We start from the raw sequence: 20709 nt of genomic DNA on the forward strand, positions 1-20709 counted from the left end.
ATAAATATTTTATGATATTTTTATGAATTTACGATTAATAACAAGACACTGTTTCTTTGCTAAAACGTTATAAATACGCCGTTATTAACTTCCATAGTTTTATATTAAAGTAATTTTGAATTTCAAAAGCCACCCTCTATTTCGATAAGTTATAACCGCACATTCAGTGTTGGAAGCCGTAGCTTCTTGAAAGGAAGTTGGCAGGGCCAACCAGATGTTAAAGAAGAAGCAGAATGGCGAGTTTATAGCCGAAACAAACAAAAGTTGTAATTTTTACAAATAGCCGCATAATTTTAAAAGAAACAAGTGCAATATATGCAGCAAGCTTGCTCCTATTCGGATTTTTACACCGCAATTGCTTGCAAACCAAAGCGCCTTCTTTTCGAGCCGCCTTCGTAATTGGTGTTCTGTCTGTCTGTTTGTGTGTGTGTGTGTGTATCTGTGTGTTATTTATTTACCGCCAGTATTTGTTCAATCGGAATGGAATCTGGCTCAAGTTCAAGCTCCAGCTCAGGCAGCAGCTCCAGCAGTGGCTCCACGAGCTGCACGGATACGGGCAGCTCCTCGGAAACAGAGTCGAGCAGTTCCGGTGCTGAGGAAAATACAGTGCCGGCCAAACCAGCGGCCGCGAGACGAAAGTCGGCCGCAGAAAATGAAAAACCAAAGCCCGGAGGCAGCTCGCTGGCCTCTACTTCCAGCAAAGTGCGGGCTGTAGTTACGGCTGGAAATCAAAGGAATGGGGAATTGTCGAGCGACGATGATGAAGATGATGAGAAAGGAAAGGCGCCGCCTACAGGAGCAAAGAAAGTGGGGCGACCTCCAAATAGTACGGCGCGGAGAAAATCAACTACTGGAGGACCAGGACCTGCGCCAAAGAACACAACCAGCACTGGCAGCAAAGGAGCACCCCAAAAAGCCAGTGCACAATCCACAAATGTACGTGCTGGAGGCGGGGGAGGAGGAGCACCCGCGGCTCGTGCCACCGAAAACGGCAACAAGGTGCGGCCCTCTCTGTCCTCCTCTGATGACTCGAATAAGGAGGCGGGCAAGAATGCCCGTAAAGTACCCATCAAAATGGCCAGCACAGCGTCTGCTGTGCGAGCGAAACAAATGCGCGCCAAAATGCAGGCGAAGAGTAATAACAGCAATCCCATGAACAAGAATGGCCCGACGAAAGGCAGTAAAAGTTCCGAGGGCAGCGACTCGGATAGTGGCTCCGACTCAGACTCCAGCTCCATGAGTGATTCAAATGCCAGCGACTCCACCAACTCATATAGCTCCCAGCTGGCGAAAAATACCAAAGGTAAGCGTGGCGTGGGCGCCAAACTAACACGCTCCGAGAGCGAGGAGGAGCGCAAGGACAAGGCCAATCCCATGCGCAAGCTGACGCGCTCGCTAAGCATGCGCCGCTCCAAGCTGCAAGTGAAGCAGGTCAGCGATAGCGAAACGGATGGTGAGCTGGATGAGCAGAAGCGCTCTCCATCCAAGAGCCCCGCGAAAAGCCCCGCAAAGAAACCCGCTGCAGTGCTTAACAACAGCAAATCTAAAGTGAAGAAGGAGGGTGGCGGCCTGGGCTCGGTTCCAATCAAGACGCGTCCTCAATCGCCAGCCGTGCAGCTCGAGAAGAAATGTCCCATTGAGGGATGCGACTCGTCGGGTCATCTCAGTGGCAATTCGGATCGCCACTTTCTTCCGGAAGCCTGCCCCATCTATCACAACATGTCCGCCTCGGAGTGCAAGGAGCGCGCCAATGAGCGCAAACTACGCAACGAGCAGAGACTCAAGATGCCCATTAATATTGTGACGACGTCAAGCAATCAGCAGGCCAATGTGAAATTGTTGACGCCGGAGCAGAGGGAATTTTTGGCAAAAATTCGTGAATCTCGCGCCAACTTTCGACCTGTGAATGCCACTATAAGTCATGAAAAGGTAAACCCACTTTGCTATTTGGTCATCTCTCCACATCATCCAATGATCGTTCTTCATTCTGTTCCATCGAATTAAACAAATTTATATCGATATTGCTCAAAATTCTTACCAGCTTTCGCTTTGGTTTTTTCTTTTCTTTTGCAGAAAAAGTTTCTGAAAAAGGCAAGGCACTATAAATACAATCTATTTATTTTTAAATTTATAATTTTTAGCAAAAATTATAAAAATAAAATAATGTTAAATAAGGTACCAAATATCCCAAACAGACCAAATTGTTGTTGATGTCCAAAACTGTGAGACTATTTCTAAACTCCACAGCTAATCTGCAATTTAATTCCCAGGTTAGGATGGAAAAAGACTGCACCGATGAGGATCGAGAGCCAAATTTAGCGGGCCTGGTACCGGACTACGATCTGCAGCTTTTTCGCGAGGCCCAAGCGTTGGCATCGGAGAAAATCGAAGATGAACTCAAAGATCTGCCCGTGGGCAAAGGCATCAAGTGAGCTATCAATTAATTTGCATTCCATACTTTTCTTGCTAACATTTTCCCCCTTTCCCAGATACATTACCATGGGCAAGTACAAGATGAAGGTGTGGTATCAGTCGCCTTATCCGGATGATGCCGCACGCCTGCCCAAAATGTACATCTGCGAGTTCTGTTTGCGTTACCAAAAATCCGAGACGGGCATAAAGCGACACGCACAGAAATGCGTCTGGCGGCATCCGCCGGGCGATGAGATTTATCGGAAGGGCAAACTGCAAGTCTGGCAGGTGGATGGGAAACGTTACAAGCAATATTGCCAGCACCTGTGTCTGCTGGCCAAATTCTTTCTCGATCACAAAACTCTGTACTACGATGTGGAGCCGTTCCTATTCTATATTATGACATTGGCCGATGTTGATGGCTGTCACATTGTGGGATACTTTAGCAAGGTGAGCTTAAATATACTTACTTATACATATATAATTATAGACTTGTATTACTAAATAAATATTGCTGAGGTACTTACAGAATTAGAACTTAAAGATATATAAAACTTTTATTGAAATGGTTGCTTGCATATGTTAATAATCGGCAGAAATTTCGATCCGTTCATAACCGATATGGTGTCCAGAGATATTAGATATTTGGCAGAGGTTGGGTTCCCCACATTTCTCTCTTTACATTTCTGGGGATAACTTATTGTAGAAATCTAGTTAAAAACAATGCGCTGGTTTGAATTTCAATAACTAATCTTAGAGATAATATATTAAAAATAAGTATAAACCTATTATTTTAAGGCTAGGTATAAGTATAGTATTTGTACTTTAGTTGGAAAGGAGGTGGAGGAGGAGGAACTGTTAATGGAATCGAAATTGTTGACTTGTCTAGCTTGAATTTAAAAATCTCAAAGTTTGTAAAACCTCTGATTAACAATTCTGACTCCCTTCACCGTGCCTGCCCTGTACGATTTTTAAAATCTACTTTATTCCGTACTCGAAATTTAGAATGAGACTTCTTACTATGGAAATTAGCTATATCAGGCCCTCGGAATATCTGGTTTTTGGAAAATATTTAAACTAGAGTCAACAAACTGGGTGCTTAGTTAACTTATATTTAATCTGACAAAATTCTATATTCATCTCCTTACATACCTATTCGAGCAGCTATATTAATTGTCACATTTCATTATCATATAACTTTTATTAAACCAAAAGGTAGACTTTTCCAATAGGTAGAATTGAAGGCAGAATAATGCATATTCATGCAACATTTGTGCATTTGATTTTAAATTGAACCCTAAGCACACCCTCTCGCCTGCTAGGATTCACTAGAGTCTTATACAAGAATTTTCAATATTCCTACAATTTCCCCAAACACTTCCTAACCGGCAGCTTTAATCACACTGCCTGCCCATTGTGGGTCCAATAGACGACGACGCCACATGCCCACCACTGCATTTATATTCCTCGCTTCACAACGAATAAAATTGAATAATACCATTTTACAGTTTTATGATTCTTTTATGTCTGCAGACACAGACGACATCGACATCGGCTGGTGGCTCTGGCTCTGGCTGTGGATGTGGCAGTGGCGTCTCTGAATTCTTGACCATGCCCAAAAATGTGCACGCAGTCACAGAGAGTTTTGTTTTTTATTTTTGTTTATTTGTGCTTGCCATGGCCATTGCCATTGATGTCGCCTGGGCCCGCTGGGTGGATGGTAAATAAGCTAGACATTTCCCCGCTTTAAGCGAAACATCCCTGTCAGCTGTACGGGCGGCGGTGCTCCTTGTTGCACGGTTTCTTGACCTCGCCCCCTCTCTTGATGCAAATGCGTCGCTCTTTACTCTCTATTGTTGTTGCCGGTCTATGCTGAAGTTTCAAGTGTAAAGTTTTTGGGCGACGACGACTGCCGCCAGTGGCAGTCCCAGTCCCAGTCCCAGTCCTGGTTATCGTCGTCTGCTCCATGCATGCCTCGTTCTTCTCGTCCTCGCTGGCAGCCCTGACGGCAGAGACTGGGTTTGTGTTACAAATTGCGCATGTCGTGGCTGTTGAACCCCTGCAACATAGCAGAGTGTCGGCGTCTGGCCACCTACATGTGTGTGTGTGTGTGTGTGTGTGTCCCTCTATCCCTCCGGTCCTGCCGTTAACCATCAGTTAGTTACTATTCGTATACTTTGTGGGGCTCTTCATGTTAGTTTACATAGCACAAAACCAACTAACAAGGACTCGTATTTCTCGCTCCGAAATACTATTTCTACACACACCTACACCCAAACATATATATACACACAAATGTAGATATATACTCGCATATATATGTGTGCAGCATCACTGATAATTTTCGGCAGTTGTAAAGCTGCACACAGTCCCGTCCCATCCCGTCCTTTGTGCCGTCCCTTGTCTGGCTGGGCTGGTAGCGGCGGCAGACAGCGAGCAGACATTTGGGGTTTGGGTAGCAAGGAGTTGCACTGTTTGGTGGATGCTGCCTCTGCCGCTGCCACTGCCACTGACACTGCCTCTGTTGCGGCTGTTGCAGCGGCACGATTGAGGTCGTGCACCTCGTCCAGGGCGTTCGTTTTGAAGCAGCGTCGTGCGCCTGCTCCAATACAATACAATGGAAAATGCGTGGCTATGTGCATTTTTGGGCAACGTGCGTTCCGTCCAGACATCAAGGCAGACAAATGGGGGGCATGGTAGGGAAAAAAGAAATTGTACATAAATGTGTTTCCGAAATTTGAATGCCTTTGGTTCACACCCATTATCCCATTGTGTGTGTGTGTGTGGCTGTGTGGTGGGCCCAGAACTCAGCCAGACAAGCTGACGACAACAAAAACAACCAATATTAACTGCAGAAAGATCGCGAATATAACATTCCTATTTTATGCCACATCAAGCGTTAATTTTGCACATTTTTACCAAACATAAACTAAATAACAAGAGATCCCTAAGGATTCTTATAACAGCAACGAAAATTGTTAAACTTTTGCAGAACATTCTTACAACAATATAGATTACGATTATGGTGTTTATTTAATGAATAACTTACAAGTATTCATATTTTTAAGATTAGAAAATAAAGAATATTAGGACTCTTACAATAATTTAACATTAGTTTACGATTAAGATGTTTATTTGGAGGTATTTGTACATAAATATAAATGCTGGCCTTAACAGTTTGGAAGTTCTTAAGAAACTCCCAGCTCGAAATGCTTGTTTGCTCTCACTATTTTAGAAAACTTGAAATAGGATCTATGAATGATGTGAGAAACCATTCACTGTTTGTTTTCGATAAGTTGAAACTATTCACAACCAACTTTGATGTAACTTTTAAAATCTTTATTTACTAATTCAGTGAAATCTACTTATTTTATCGCCTTTGAATTACAGTGAAAACTCTCTTGGCCAATTTTAGTCCTCCCTAGGGGGGTGTCCGCTTAAGGGGATACTTAAATACTTTCTACCGATCGAATGTTTTAGAAAAAGTGTCCGCAGAAGAGAGTGTCCGGATAAAAGAGGTGTCCATTAAGGGAGTTTTCACTGTACACCGATCGAATGTTTTAAAAAAAGTGTCCGCCGAAGAGAGTGTCCGGATAAACGAGGTGTCCCTTAAGGATGTTTTCACTGTAGTCCCCTCCAAATGCAGTGCACATGTGCCAATGCTTATTCCAATCGTCAAAGCAGTCTAAAAAATCCTTTTCTTCAATAGCTTTCAGCCTTCGATTCGACTTAAGCCTCCACAATCGTGTCAAAGCGGTGCCTCCGGCGTGGTGTTTTCAATCAATTAAATAACCACAAGTCACGCGAAGATAAATCGGGCTAAAACGGTGGTTGGATTTTGGCCAAATGCTTACTCAGACACTTTAGCATTTTTTGCTTCATTTTAGTACACAGCAGTATTCCGCACTAAAAATATTTTTTTTTTTTTAAATACTAGAGTTTGAAAACTAATCAAAGTTACTCCACGTTCCAAAATATTAAATACAATATGTTTAAAGGTTTCTTAAGTTTAAAATAGCTCTACTTCTATAAACCGCAGCCGGATAAAGGTATATACTAGTTAAGTGCGAATGTATGTAAGACACAAAAGGAGGCGGCAGAGGCCATAAATATACTTGTATTCTTCAGCAGGATGATAGGACAAGTTAATATAGCGTTGTCCGTCTGTATAAGGGAAAGTATCTCATAAGTAAAATAATAGAACTTGGTATACAGGTTGCCCTAAGCAGATCAAATTTATGTTTTTCTTCTGATGATGATTTCCCATGAAATCCCATAGAACCCTCCTCATGGTAAGTTTTATCATGATTTGTCAGTTTTGAAGAAAGTTATAGGCATAAATAGATGCAATCCCGATGTAAATGGAAGCTAAAACTATCTATAACCATATGTCTCTAGTATGTGTTCACAGTCTTTTCGGCTTAATTTTTGATTCACAAAAAAATTTAAAAAGTTATTTTTATAAGAGTTTAAACCATTCTTTTCTATAGACTTCTATGAAACTTCAGTAAAACCATTTAGGGGTATGAAATAAATAAACGATTGTTATTGGATGCTTAGCTTTCTGTACAACAGACGATATCCATGGGGACATGCGATACTTCCAAAATTATGAACACTCCTAGAGAGTTACAGCCATATCAAGCTAACAAAGCTTAGCAGCTTCTTGCTTCTTTTTTTTTTTTTTTGGCAATGTCGTCTGTTTTGGGAAAGCGAGAGAGTGGGAGAGAGAGTGGAGCGTCGGGGAAGAATTGTGGAGAGCGGGTGTGCATACCAGATGTTGGCGCACTCATGTGACTACCGCCGCATAGTAGCTACAGATGCACATATGTAGTGCCCCCCTCCGGCCTCTTTTATGTATAGGAATATACATACATACTTATGTACATGCAGACACCGGCATATTATTGAGCGCTTTGTCGTCGCATCGCCTCCCGCTCTCATCCACGCTATATCTATCGCCTCTCTATATATACATATATATATATATACATATACGACTAGTATACAGTAGTAGTACGAGTGTGTACCCATGTAGTACATATGCGTGCACATTATTTACGCACATATTGCCTTATCTGTGTGCAGCTTTTGCAGTGGCAGAACAGCAGACTCTGAAGCTCTGGCAGTGGCAGTGGCAGTGGCGAAGAGTTGGCGAGGTGGGGAGGCGGAAGGATGGAGAGACGGCATCGATTTCGTTGCTCTCTGGTCATTGAACTCCCGAAAAAAGCGACAAATGAATGCTGCTCTGACTTTGAATGTGATTGCTCCATGAGCTTTATGTATAAATTTATATACATATAACAAAATATACACAGATATATATATATATATATACATATGTATATATGTGTCTGTGTGTGTGTGTTTCTCCTGCATCCGCGACAATGGACGCTGCCTTCAAACACCCGCCCACTGTAACCCTCAATTGGCTTTTGTGTGAGGTGTTGCCTGTCTGTCTGCCCGCCTGGCTGGGGCGCTTAATTCGACAAGTATTTGTTATTATTGATTTAATTGTCGTATAATATGCAAAATTTTTCAATTTCGTTTGTTTATTATTGTTTGCCATAACCTCTCAAGTGACCTTTTATGTCAACTTCTTTTTCTGTTCATCAGAAAAATCAGCTTGATTTCATTACGGTCCCCATTAGCGATACTTTTTAAAAACGTCAACTCAGTGTTGTTCTTTCGATATCATCCAGATGCTGGTCCGAATGACTCAAATCATCTTTGTCTTGCTAGTTCCCATAAGGCAGGCTCTATACTGCGTTCCGAATTAAGTTCAATATGTTCTTCCACAGTAGCCAAATAAGAGTTATGGCGCAGGACTGAATGTCTGCTTTAAATACTTTTCAGTATATCTTAATATTTGGTTTGCTTGTTATACAGTTTATGTCAATTTATCCATTTCATTAAGTCTGACTGACGCCCCGATCTCAAAAACTATTTAAGCTATAGAATGCAAACTTGATAAGGTCATTCGTCCGATTGTTATGATTGTGATGTTTGTTTTAATTGGTCTATAATATATCACAGTAGCTCACATAGCAGCCATCTAAATTTTAAAAAAATTTGGGTAATGAAATTGTCCACTTAATGTTGCCCACATTTTGTTATACCTAGAGCCATTCATTAAGTCTGTTTGACTGTATGAACGCTCCGATGTCAGAAACGATCGATGCAATAGAAATAAAACTTAGTGAGATAGCTTGTCTGACATTTATGCAAATGAAGCATAACTAAGTATTCGGTGCCGATAATGGGACGTTCGTCATAAAGCGCAGAGCACCACTTTCACCCCTTGTTTCTTGTATTCTTTATGAGAATATACGAACTAAGTTTGAAGTGAATCGGAAATTGTAGATTTTTCATACAGCCGTTGGAGCCTGTTTTCCCCCCTTTGGAGTTCGAATTTTCCAAATTGCAGCTTCCTAGCTCTTGATTGCCAATGAGTCAGGCAGGACAAACTGTTTTATATATATAGAGATAAGTACTTTTATCACTAAGTTTACCCATTAATTAGTTTTCTTATACAAGTAAGGTATATTAGTATATTTGTTTCTTAACTCGGACGCATTCTCAATAATTTAATTCCCCAAAGACCCATTCCTCTTTTTTGCAGGAGAAGAACTCGTTTTACAATGTGTCGTGCATTCTAACGCTTCCGCCATATCAACGCAAGGGCTATGGACGCCTCCTCATCGATTTCAGTAAGTAGCCAGACCTAATATCTTAATACTATATGCATTGTTGTGATATCTTAATTCCGTTTGTTATAGAGAGATAAACAATTGAAAAAAAACCAAATGTGATTAAGCACTTCAAATGTTTTTATTCTGTTTTAAATGGTCTCAAAAGTTGTATCAGCTTCAGCTTCAGCACCAACACGTAGTCGTGAATACTTGACGGACCGCTGACTGACTGAGAAGTAAAACATTCAGCGAATTAAGTAGTAATGAAATCCGTGAGCATTCCCCAGTAATTGAATTATTTCTACTTCTTTTTTTCCTTTGTTGTTATTTATTGCTCATTCTATTTTTAGCTTTGCTGAAACACGTATTTATACTTTTTTTTCGTTACACTTCATTTTTTATGTTTTCCGTTTTGGTTATAAGCATGGGGTTTCGAACTGCTCAAGAAAAGGTATACATATATGGGTGTTAATAAATTCATATTTTTTTTATGCAAAGATTATGAAAAAAATGTTCATCAAAAACTTGTGACGAATGTCTTTAAGGCACACAGTGAATATTTACTGCAAGAAATTATTATAATGGGGAAACACATTTATCAAATCAAATTATATATGTAGTAGGCATGTCCAGCTCAGCTTTGTTGATTTTAAACTGTTTAATCCATGTACGGCTGAGTCTTGGAAAGTATTGGTTACCGAGGTAAACATGCGACCTTTCCTACAAGTATATTTACTCCTACCTGTGCAAGGGTTTTTTATGAATCAGCAACAACTAGGTACGCGTCTCTCTTTATTTAACATTGAATCAGAATGTTAGGGGCCTTTTGTCAACGCTTGGCAAATTAATTCAAGTAAGCATTTCGGGCGTGTTTAGAACCAACGATTTCTCTCTGAAATCGTGCTACAGTTCTATTCTAAACCAGATTTTGTGTACTCTGCATTTAAAGGGTAAACGGTTATAAAAGCTAGCATATAGAATTCCTTGTAAACCTAATGAGACGATTGGAAAGAATAGAAAATCTAGCTAAAGCTTTTTCATATCGGAACATTATGTTTATGGCGGATAAGCCCTTCCAATCGACCAACACACGTTTTATTTAAAGACATTTCAGTTTCGTTTTGTATTAGGTATAGTCTGCTTAAAATGTTACTTTCTATGAGAATAATGGGGATATGCTATACATATATCCAGGTATACACAAAGGCGAGCTAGACCAACTATGTATAGGCTCATACTCGAACTATTTAACACATTAAGAATAAGCCCGAACATATGTTATATTTTAAAGAAATTATTGAGTTGATCTAAATACAAGTATCGAACAAGCACAAGAAGCACTACCAAAAGCTTATTCTATTATTAAATTAAAGTACAGATTTGTTTAAATAAATAAGTATTAATTTATTAGACCAACTTGACATTAACTGAAGAAGAGTGTCTTCTGGATCTTGCTTTGTTTTGAATTGGAGAAGCATTGTGTCGCCTCTTGCAACGTGCTAGATAATATAATTAGAATTGAACTCTGTTTGTTACGAGCATAGCAGGTGTTTCAAAGCTTTGATCGCTCCCAGTTTCTTGAATTTCATAAATAATATAAAGTATATAGATTTGTGAGCAAAAAACATTTATATCATTATAAATTTGTGCCCAATCTATAACTTTATAACAAATTCATACGACTTGTGGCAAAAATGCATAGCAAACACAATTTAGATTGACTTCATTCATGAGCTGGGGTCACACATGCAAATTATTTGTGTACAAGTTTGTGAAGACTTTGCAAAGTATTTCACCATAAAGTTTGTTGTAGCAATACATTACATTATAGCAAAGAATTCGAATTAGTTTTTATTCATGCTAATACTTGTAGAATTCGACAAATTTGCGCGCAAATTATTTGTGCAAATTTGGTACAAAAAAATGTGAAACCACATGTAAATAAACATATAAGAAGAAACATTTTTTTGTATCTTTCTCGGCACATCAGTTTAATGACTTATGTATTAGTATCTTCATGAAAAAAAAAAACCCTGTTTAGAAGAAATGACTTCATTCTCAGTTCCAAGTAGATTGGCAATCTTTGGTGAACTATTTGAAGGCTGAATATAACAAGCTCTTCAATTGGCTGTTTTGGACAATTATGTATTGCGTTTTGAAGTATTTTGTGCAGCTGGTGTTGCGCCACACTCTCTGGCATCCATAGAATTCATACTTTTATGACTTAATCACACGAATGAACGTGTAATATAACCGCAGATTTACTTGTATATATGTATGTGTGTATACTTTTTGTTTCTCCAGCAGTAATGAGCCACCAATTTCTGGTTTATTGATTTAACGTGCCATTTGCCAGTGTGAGTGTGTTTGTGTGTGTGTGTGTGAGTCATGGGTAATGTGGTAATATAATCAGCATTGCATGAGACTAGTCAACATGCCAGCCAGCCAGCCATCAGGCAACAGCCTCGTCAGCTTTCCATTTGGGCCGCATGCAATTTCTGCATCAATTAAACTTTGCAAGTCCAGTGCGGATTTTTCATGTATAAATACATAATTTTTCTACTCTAAACAACAACAAAAAAAAAACAGAGAAAAAGAAAAAGGAAGAGGCAAAAAATTGTTTAAAATTAATCCGCTGCTGAGACTTGAAACAAAGAAGGCGGCCTCAGCGAGCCACCGACTTTAGAAGTGTTGGTCGTGCCAAAGACAACAATGAAGAGACGTTAAAAGAATTACCCAGACAGAGCTCAAACCACGACGACTACTTGAGTCATACTCACACACTGCTCTTGGGAGTCGGTGTGGGTCTGGGTCTGGGTCTTGGGCCTGTGCCTGTGCCTATGCCTGTGCCTGGGTCTTGAGTCTGAGTCTGGTTTTGGTTCTGGGCTGCTTGACTGAATGGCATTGGCAGTTAGTCTGCCGTGGCGACGCCAACAACAAAGCACTCTATGTGCAAAAGTCGATACATGCGAGGCGGTCGCAGTGTGCTTCAAAAAAAAGGGTATGGCAGAGTCGGGGAGGGGGAGGGATTCAAATACTAGCCGGGCTGGGAGGGCAGCGAGGCTACTGCCAGCCGGAATGAACGAAACGACATTGACCTTACACGACAACGACGCCAGCGCCATACGCACACACACACACAGTGATATGAATATATATGTATACGCATGTATATATATTTGTGTGTGTACACCAGCCAGTGCCGACCGGCCGGCGTTTCACACTCTGAGAGAGAGCGAGAGAGACAAGGCACACACACACACACAGCCGCTCACAAACACTTTTCGTCATCATTAACAACAACACCCAGAATATAGAAATTTGCCTTTCCACGGTGGGCAAAACGGCAGGTGTCGTTCATTCGTTCTCCAGGGGGTTAAGGACAGTGGGCTACCTTTTTGTCCCTTTGTCTGGCCGGCCCTCATTACACCGAACACCGAACGCCGCGAACCACATGAAAGCCACCGAGGGACAAAGCACAGTGGGCGCAAACTATCTATATACTGCTGTCATTGTTTTTTATTAGCTTTGAAATATTTCAAATCGAAACAAATTCCAAATAGAAGTAAATAAATAAAACAGCATTATTTAACAGCTTATAGACAGAGAAAAAATAAACTATTATTAAAACAAACATTATTAAATAACGTATTCAGCTTTTCGGGCTTGCATCCATATATGTATTTTATATGCAGATGTTTATTTGTATGCCTTAATAGTTGTTTTATTGATCCGCTGTTTAGGCCCTTTTTAGAGCCATTTATTGATAGAAACATTTTTTCGAAAATCAGACACTAGTAGTTCCCTCTCGGAATTTAAAATGATCGTTCAATTTGTATAGTCTGGATCTAAAAAGGAAGACAAATTTAACAGACCATATTCTTGACAGGCTTTATTAGTCGAATGGAGTCTGTCTTTTCGTATGAACATCTAGGAGTCAGAGGCTTTAAGAGCTTTAAACACACATTTTCTTCAATTTCGCTGCTCCCCTGATATTAGTGATTTTCCTTAACTCCCGAAGTTCTTTCAATTTTATAATCAAATTTCACATACTTCCGGTTAGATGATGCGTATGAGAAGCGCAGCGGAGGGCTGTACATTTCGTTATTGTTAATTCAATTAAAAGGAGAGTTTGTACATAATTGGGAAAGGACATTATAAGTAGAAAGCGATTGTGAAAAGCGTTGTCAGTGTACACAACTAAATAGACAAGATTGAAATTGAAAATATTTCCTGAGGTACGACGGCCTTCAAGGGCAGAGAAGCTTACATCGCTATTGATTTATTTATTAATTATTACGTTAACAACTTAAAAGATGAGAAAGCCTCAAAAATCATCTAACAAAAGCACAAAAAGGTATATTAATACTTCCGATAGGTTGGAGGATTATATATGTTTTGCTTCGATTCACAGCTAAATGAGGTCAGAGATTTGTCTAAATCTAGTTAAAGTGAACCGTTTTTATACACTAGAGAGGGATGGAGAATATTGGGAGAAAGTTCATTATAATCTGAACACAAATCGCGAAAACGCTTGTACAAGTAGTCAATATTATATTATTCAGGCAAGATCAATAGAAAAAAGTTCGTTTGAACTGAAAAGTTAAGAGGACAGATAGAATCTACATCGCCAATAATCAATAATAATAAATGACGTGAAGGACATTCCGACGCCCTGCTAATGACATGACAGATTTAGAAGCAAAAGTCTATATTTGACCTCAACAAATTGAGCTTTTATGTCCTTCTGACTGGTGTATTACATTTGAATTCAGATTTTAAGTATTTTTATACCACTGTGCGGTGACGGTGCTGGTCAGTCAGTCAGCCAGCCAGCCGGTCAGCCACCATTCACAGCTTTTCATGATCAGGTGCGACTCTATATACAAACACTATATAAGTGTATATATAGATGTATGTATGTACAAGCATGTGTAAATAATTACACATACTTGTGAGTACATACAAACATGCATATGCATGTAAGTGTGTATGTAAGGCTGTGTGTCCGAGTGGTGGCGCGAATTTAATAACCGCTGTGCATAGACACGCAAGCCTAATGACTAACCAAAAACAGCAACAAGAAGTAGAAGAAGCAGCAAAAAAAAATACGTTGCAAAAGGGGGGATACGAGCCATTATGTGCACAAAATGAATTAATTAATGAAATCAAGACGTCTGCAGTTTTTTTTTTTTTTTTTTTGGATACATGTACAGCACTTAAGAGCATCGCGAAAAAAGTTAAATGCGTCATTTTGACGGCCATTTCAATGAACATTTATTTATAGTCAGCAAATTGCACCCGCATACGCACCTAAATACAAACGCACACACAGACACCGAATACGCACACAAGCAAACAAAAAAGTTTTGCAGACAGCGCCACAACAGCAACAACAACAACAGCAACAAGAGAAACAGAAACAACGACGGCGGCAGACAACAAAGGTCAGCACAGGTCACAATGAAAGGGCGTCGTCCTCTCGTGTTTATAGTGTGTGCGCGCATTGCCTGGGCAAGCCAGCAGTAATCGGCGGTACTCGCTATATGCGAAATCTGCCACAAGTCCGCTAATTGAGCAAAAAAATATATATCGAAAGCAGGGGAGAGAGAGAGAATTGCAAACACTCTAATTAACTTATTCTATGTTAGACTCTAATTGTTGCTAAGCACAAGCCTCATTTGTTATAATCATTGCAAAATGCAACTATGCGACCGAAACGAACGGCTCTCTCGCTGCCGCTCCCGCTCTCTGTCTCTCTCTCTCTCAGCGACTTCATACTCGCGCCTGTAGGTATGCAATGCATGCAGCCAAAAAGCCAGACACTAACTGCACTCCACTCGCCGTTGTTGTTGTTGTTGCTGTGGTTGTTGCTGCTGCCGCCGACGCCACTGCGAATGCGAATCAACCATGGATCGATAAAGTCGTCTCGACGTTTCACTCACACTCGCACGCACCCACACAGACAGTCAAACACACACACACAAACCAACACACACCAACACAGATGCAACGACAAACGGCGGCGGCAACAACGCAGCACAAAGAAATCAAAGCGCCACGCGAAAGCGTGGCTGCAACGCCCCTTGAACAGACCGACCAAACAAACGTAAAACGTGGGACGCATCACGCACAATAGTGAGCAAAAATTTGTAAGGCTCTACTTTTTTTTTTATCAAAAAGAACAACAATGATTTGGCCATAAAAAATAGCAAAGAATCAATGACATAACTAAATTATTGTAGGAATGAGGAACTTTAAGTAATCGGTACTCTGTCTTGTGTACATTCTTTCTTTTCACGTTTTAAGAGCCTTAACACCGCTATTGGAAGTCGCAAATAAACCAAATTGGTTTTTAATATATTGAAACTAATTAGGAATACACATACATACATACGTATGTACATCTAATTCAGTTTTTACACGGTAGATTGGCTCAAGAAATAGTCGTGTAAAAAGGACATTGATCATATGATATTTTGAATCGTCGTGGAATAAGCTCGTGCAACCATATATAAAATTTTCAATTTTCAAATCGTGTTAAATCATAACCTTGTAAAAAGAAGACCGTGCAAAAAACAGAATTGGGTGTATTTTGAAATTTCCTATAATTTAATTTGGCCCTGCTCCACAAAGAGTTTCTCCATAGCTTTCGATTTGTTACTATCAGCGAAACAAACTGGAAAGCTAGACCGAACAGCAACGTCTTTTTATACAAACCACAGGTCTTCTTTTTAATCCAATACTCGAGTTGTACAAATACTTCCCATAAAAAATCATATGCATCACCATTTTCAAAAGGAGAAACCTTTCCAACAATAAAATACTCTAAGATCCACATCTATTTATATATTTATATTTATAAATTCTTGGAACATAGGGGAAATACTTATAGCAGGAGTTGTGTCAAAAGGATGGGAACAGGTATTTTGTTCAATATTTAGAGGAACGTTTTTCAAAAAATATATATGTACATACATAGTATATGTAATAGCTTTTAAAAGTGTAAGCTTTTTGGGAATAGTTTTCAATTTTCCAGCCCTTATATATCTAAACGCGTTTGATTAAACGATCTTAAAAGAGTTCATTACTATCAATGGACTTATAAAACGATTTGTTTTTTTAAACGTTTAACTATCTGTTGAAATAACCGTTAAATGTCTTTATAAAGAATTAATATATAATATATTCAAATATTTTCTTTTTTAAATTCTCTAAAGTCTATTCATATTCTAAGCTCATTTATTAATTGATATATTAAAAGTACACTTTATAATTTAAATTTAATTTAAAGTTTAAATTATCGAATATCACTTTTTAATATAACATATTTTACCTTACTTAACTAAGTTGTAAAAAGGATATGGGCGGTCCCTCGTCAATTAGCTGATCAATTACATCATAACTTAAATTCCGATAAATAAATATTTTATAATTGATCGGCTGTAAACGGATATGTAAGTTGGGAAACAAATTTGGCCATCTTGAAAGTGTTCGCTTTTTAAACGCAGTAATGCTCTTTTAGCCCAGTCTGCCCCGGGAAAACAACAACGAACGACGCAAAAGTTAGTGGCCCTCAATCTGTGCGTGTGTGCGTTCAACCCTGCAGCAGGACCAACAGGATTCCCTTAGCTGCCAGTTGTGTCTGCAGTCCATGTGCTTGTGTGTGTGTGTCTGTGTCTGTGTGCGTCTGAGCTTTTTTCCCTGAGCCTGCCTCAGTGGGTTCTGTGTTGTGTGAGGGGATAACAACAACAACAACAACGACAGCACGCTTCTCGTTCGTCCTCGTCAGTTAACTTGCTGCACTCATTGTTTTTGTTGCTGCTACTGCTGCTGCTGTAGTTGTTGTTGTTGTTGTTATCTAGACTTGCCAATATCGTTGCTGCCAGACGCTACGGAAGGGGATGGGCGGTCTGGGGGTTGCTGTCTTCGCTCGTGGGTTGAATGTACGCCAGAACGTTGTTTAAATGCCAGCTGGCAGCGACGTCGTCGTCGGCGTCGACAGAGTCTGCTGTTGCGTCTGCATGTGGTAGCAGTTCGTCATTCATGCCAAGCTTTGCTATCACCAGCCACCCTCTCAACTACCCCCTCCCCCCTCGCCACAACCCATCACTCACCCCTTCACACTTTGCGGAATCCTGTCTAGACACAACACGTACGGCGGACGGGTAAACTTGGTCACCATAAATAATACGCCGGAACTTGCATTATAAAGCTGGAGCTCGAGCTGCTGTTGCTATTTTCGTTGTTGTTGTTGCTGTTGTTGTTGCAGCTGCTGCTGCTGCGGCTACGACTGCGAGTGCGAGTGCCGCGGTACTTATCTATAGCATACTTATAGGCAACTTTAATTCTGCTTTCCAGGCTACTTGCTGACGCGCGTCGAAGGCAAAATTGGCTCGCCAGAGAAGCCGCTGTCCGATCTGGGCCTCATTTCGTATCGCTCGTACTGGAAGGATGTGCTGCTCGACTATTTGTGCAATCGATCGGGCAACTCGCTGTGCATTAAGGATGTATCTCAGGTGAGTCGGCAATAAATATCAATTGGAATCAGGAATTTTAAAGAACAAGTCTAAAGATTATTCAATTTCTTTCCGATAAGCAAAAGCTGTAGAGTTACTTTCGTCTCTTAATGGAAAATAAATATAGAACTTATAGGAAATTTCTGATAAAGTAACACTCGTTTTAAATATTAAAGCGTCTTATAAGAGAAGGCTCTTACGATTGAAAACACACCGAAAGCTTTAACGTCTAGGCCTTGTCGGCAGCATAAAGATTAAGAACTGAAATAAGTGTTATTTTAACGATTTTAAAAGGCTTTGCAAAGTAAACAAATTTTTGGTAAGAAAGTACCTTTTTCGGGCTAGTTTTGCTATTGACTTCGTTTGACGTAACTTTACATTGATGACGAACTTCTAAATTTTTTATAAATATGACTAACTATAACTAAAGGTAGAAATTATTAGAAGTCTTGGCAAAGCTCCACTTTACTATCTCTACTACTATTAATCGGAATAATCATTGATGAAACTGTTAATTCTTTCTATAATCCCTTCATAGTGATATGTATATTTATATCAATTATAAATCAGTTACAAATCCCTTCAAAACCAGTTACAAATCTTCAAAGTCAAGTTTAGTCCATAATTTGATCAAAATATCAAATTTTACTTGACTACAGTGTTTCCAGACTTAGTAAAACCATACGTTCTATAAATAAACCCTATCTAGCCTCAAAAGAGATTGTCTCACTTCCTAAAATTAATTTATTGAGGCAGTAGATTTTATTTTATTCAGTGCTTTGTTTTAAAAATCCGACAAACTTAAGAAGAAATTGTTGATATCTATAGAGTGTTCTATTTCAAAAAATAACCTCAAACAACTTTTTCAAACAAATAGTTATTCTTCTTCTTCCATTAATAATATAATAATATATTAAAATTGTCATTCTATATATCTCATTCCTTAGGAAATGGCTATATATTCCTATGACATTGTGAGTACATTGCAAGCCCTGGGCATGATGAAATACTGGAAGGGCAAGCACATCGTCCTGAAGAAACAGGTAAGTGCCCGCGTTACTAATTTTTGTTAAAATGTTACTTGATCTTCAACCTATTTACAATTCAATAGGATGTGCTGGATGAGTATGAGGAGCGTGTGAAGAAGCGCGGCACTTTTCCCAAAATCGATGATTCCTGCCTGCGTTGGCAACCATTTGTGCCCACACAGCCGAGCGCATCTCCATAACCCTGCTGGAAGTACGCCAAGGCGTGCTTTATTGACTCCTGATGGCGCCTGAGATAGCGCCGCCGGTATTAGATTAGAGATTTTTACACCGTAATTGTCCTTGTAATTATACTTTTTATATTTTGTCCCCGTTTTGTGTACTATTTGTCCTTTTATGTTTGTATGTATATGTATAGTGCAAGCTCATGTATTTGTTAGTAGCTAATTTATAGACTAGTTTGTAGGCCTCGTCTCTAGTGAAAATTTACGCCTAAAATATACTCCGGTACGAACAAATGTTAAGTCCAAAAACTCAGAAAAGTTGTATTTCTCTAAGTTATTCGATAAGTGGTTGTTGTTGTTGTTGGTTTTAGTGGATTTTTTTTTTCTGGCTGTGTGCTCATCACGAGATGAATCATGGGGCAGATAAGCCCCAGAACTGGCAGTGACGCCCCGTCATGCGCTAAACAGTCAGTTGTAGAGTTGTCGCTACCTTTGGGCGTGTGTAGCTGCAGCAGCAACAGCAGCAAAAAAAAAAAAAAAAAAAAAAAAAAGCCTGTAGTCAGCAGCAGCCAGCAAGAAAAGCCAACGCATTTACATGAAGTTGGGACAGTTGGGAGTCAGCGTCAGAGTCGAAGCAGTCGGAGGGAGTTGGTGGGTAGTCGTGTAGCAACAGCGACTCAGAAAAGAAAAACGTACACCAAGCCAGCGCATTGACATTGTCGCTTGTCAGACACTCCTCGGGCACCGCACCAATACCATCGCAAAATCAACAAAAGCGTCAGACAGGTAGACAAGGCGACAACCCTGCTCCCGGCCACCAAACTGCACGCTATGGCCAAAAAGCATGTGCAGCTGCAGCGACGGTGCCGCTGACGATGACGATGACGACCACTATGATGGCGATGGAAATGGCTGAAGCTGAGGCAGCGACGCCAGCGTCTGCAGCGACAAGAGCAGCAGCGCAGCTCACGAGCCAGCCAGCCAGCGACGCCCTGCCAGACATCGATTCAATGCACAGTGGTGTGAATCAGTCTATTTATAGAGAGCTTTTTATCGTTTTCTTGGGTGGGTTATATATTTTTTTTTTTCAAGTTGCATTTTTTACAGCCTGAAACAGGACTTGTCCATCAAGAAATTTGCTTATATATATTACAATAACTTACAGATATCTGAGAATACATTTTAAATTTTTTTTTAAACATTAGAAATATAGATAAGGTTTTTATTTACAGTCTAGAGCAGTACTTTCCCATTCACGCTTCAACAGCAATAAATGACGATTTCAACATGAAAGATGAATTCAAATTTGAGAAACTATGAATGAAACATTTGCCCCTTAAGCATAAATTGAAAATAATATATATTTATGGCAAAAACTATATTACAAAAAACTTTACTCATTTTTATATTTCGATATATTAAAATGGAATATAGTCAAAAGTCCAGAAGGCGGAATCCTTTATTTATTGGGAATCCCTGTTTTACCCCAACCTGTAGATTTTATCTAAGTAGTTGAAGAAAAATATTGCTTATACGACTTGTTGCCTAGAAATAATGATCAGCTTTCAATTCTCCAATAAAAGTTCTTTCAGATAAAAGATAATAGATGAAGAATATTAAAAATTATTAAGAAATTTTAATTTTCATATTTGCATTATAATTATTTTTTAAGAACGAACTAAAAGTTTTGTTTTTGTATATACTGGTTTTGCCCACTGTGGCTTTTTGCTGCAGTCTGTTGCCGTTGTTGTAGCTGCTGGTGGTGTTGCCAGTTATAACAAAGGAACCCCGAGCAAGAACTGGCAATGTGTGCTATGTGTGAGTTGCAGAGCGGTGTAGGAAGCAGGAAGTGCAGCAATGCAGTGGCGTCGTTCTT

General features: G+C 39.7%; 1 protein-coding gene across 3 annotated transcripts; it reads left to right on the plus strand.

Annotated features, from left to right (window-relative positions):
• Nucleotides 1–240: 240 nt before the first annotated feature.
• Nucleotides 241–19064, plus strand: LOC115631093 (histone acetyltransferase KAT7). Of its 3 annotated transcripts, none has more exons than XM_030527740.1 (8): nucleotides 241–1929; nucleotides 2074–2091; nucleotides 2271–2428; nucleotides 2490–2862; nucleotides 9014–9122; nucleotides 17466–17623; nucleotides 18571–18666; nucleotides 18735–19064. In XM_030527740.1, the coding sequence occupies exons 1-8, from the start codon at nucleotides 481–483 to the stop codon at nucleotides 18849–18851; spliced, it is 2478 nt and encodes an 825-aa protein (XP_030383600.1). In that variant the 5' UTR covers nucleotides 241–480; the 3' UTR covers nucleotides 18852–19064. The 3 variants fall into 3 exon arrangements, with proteins under 3 accessions (XP_030383600.1, XP_030383602.1, XP_030383601.1); XM_030527742.1 differs by having other exon boundaries at nucleotides 9035–9122; XM_030527741.1 differs by lacking the exon at nucleotides 2074–2091.
• The last annotated feature ends 1645 nt before the right edge of the window (nucleotides 19065–20709 follow it).

Source organism: Scaptodrosophila lebanonensis, unplaced genomic scaffold, assembly GCF_003285725.1.
Source record: "Scaptodrosophila lebanonensis strain 11010-0011.00,11010-0021.00 unplaced genomic scaffold, SlebRS2 tig00001412-arrow-pilon, whole genome shotgun sequence".
Taxonomy (NCBI): Eukaryota; Metazoa; Arthropoda; class Insecta; order Diptera; family Drosophilidae; genus Scaptodrosophila; species Scaptodrosophila lebanonensis.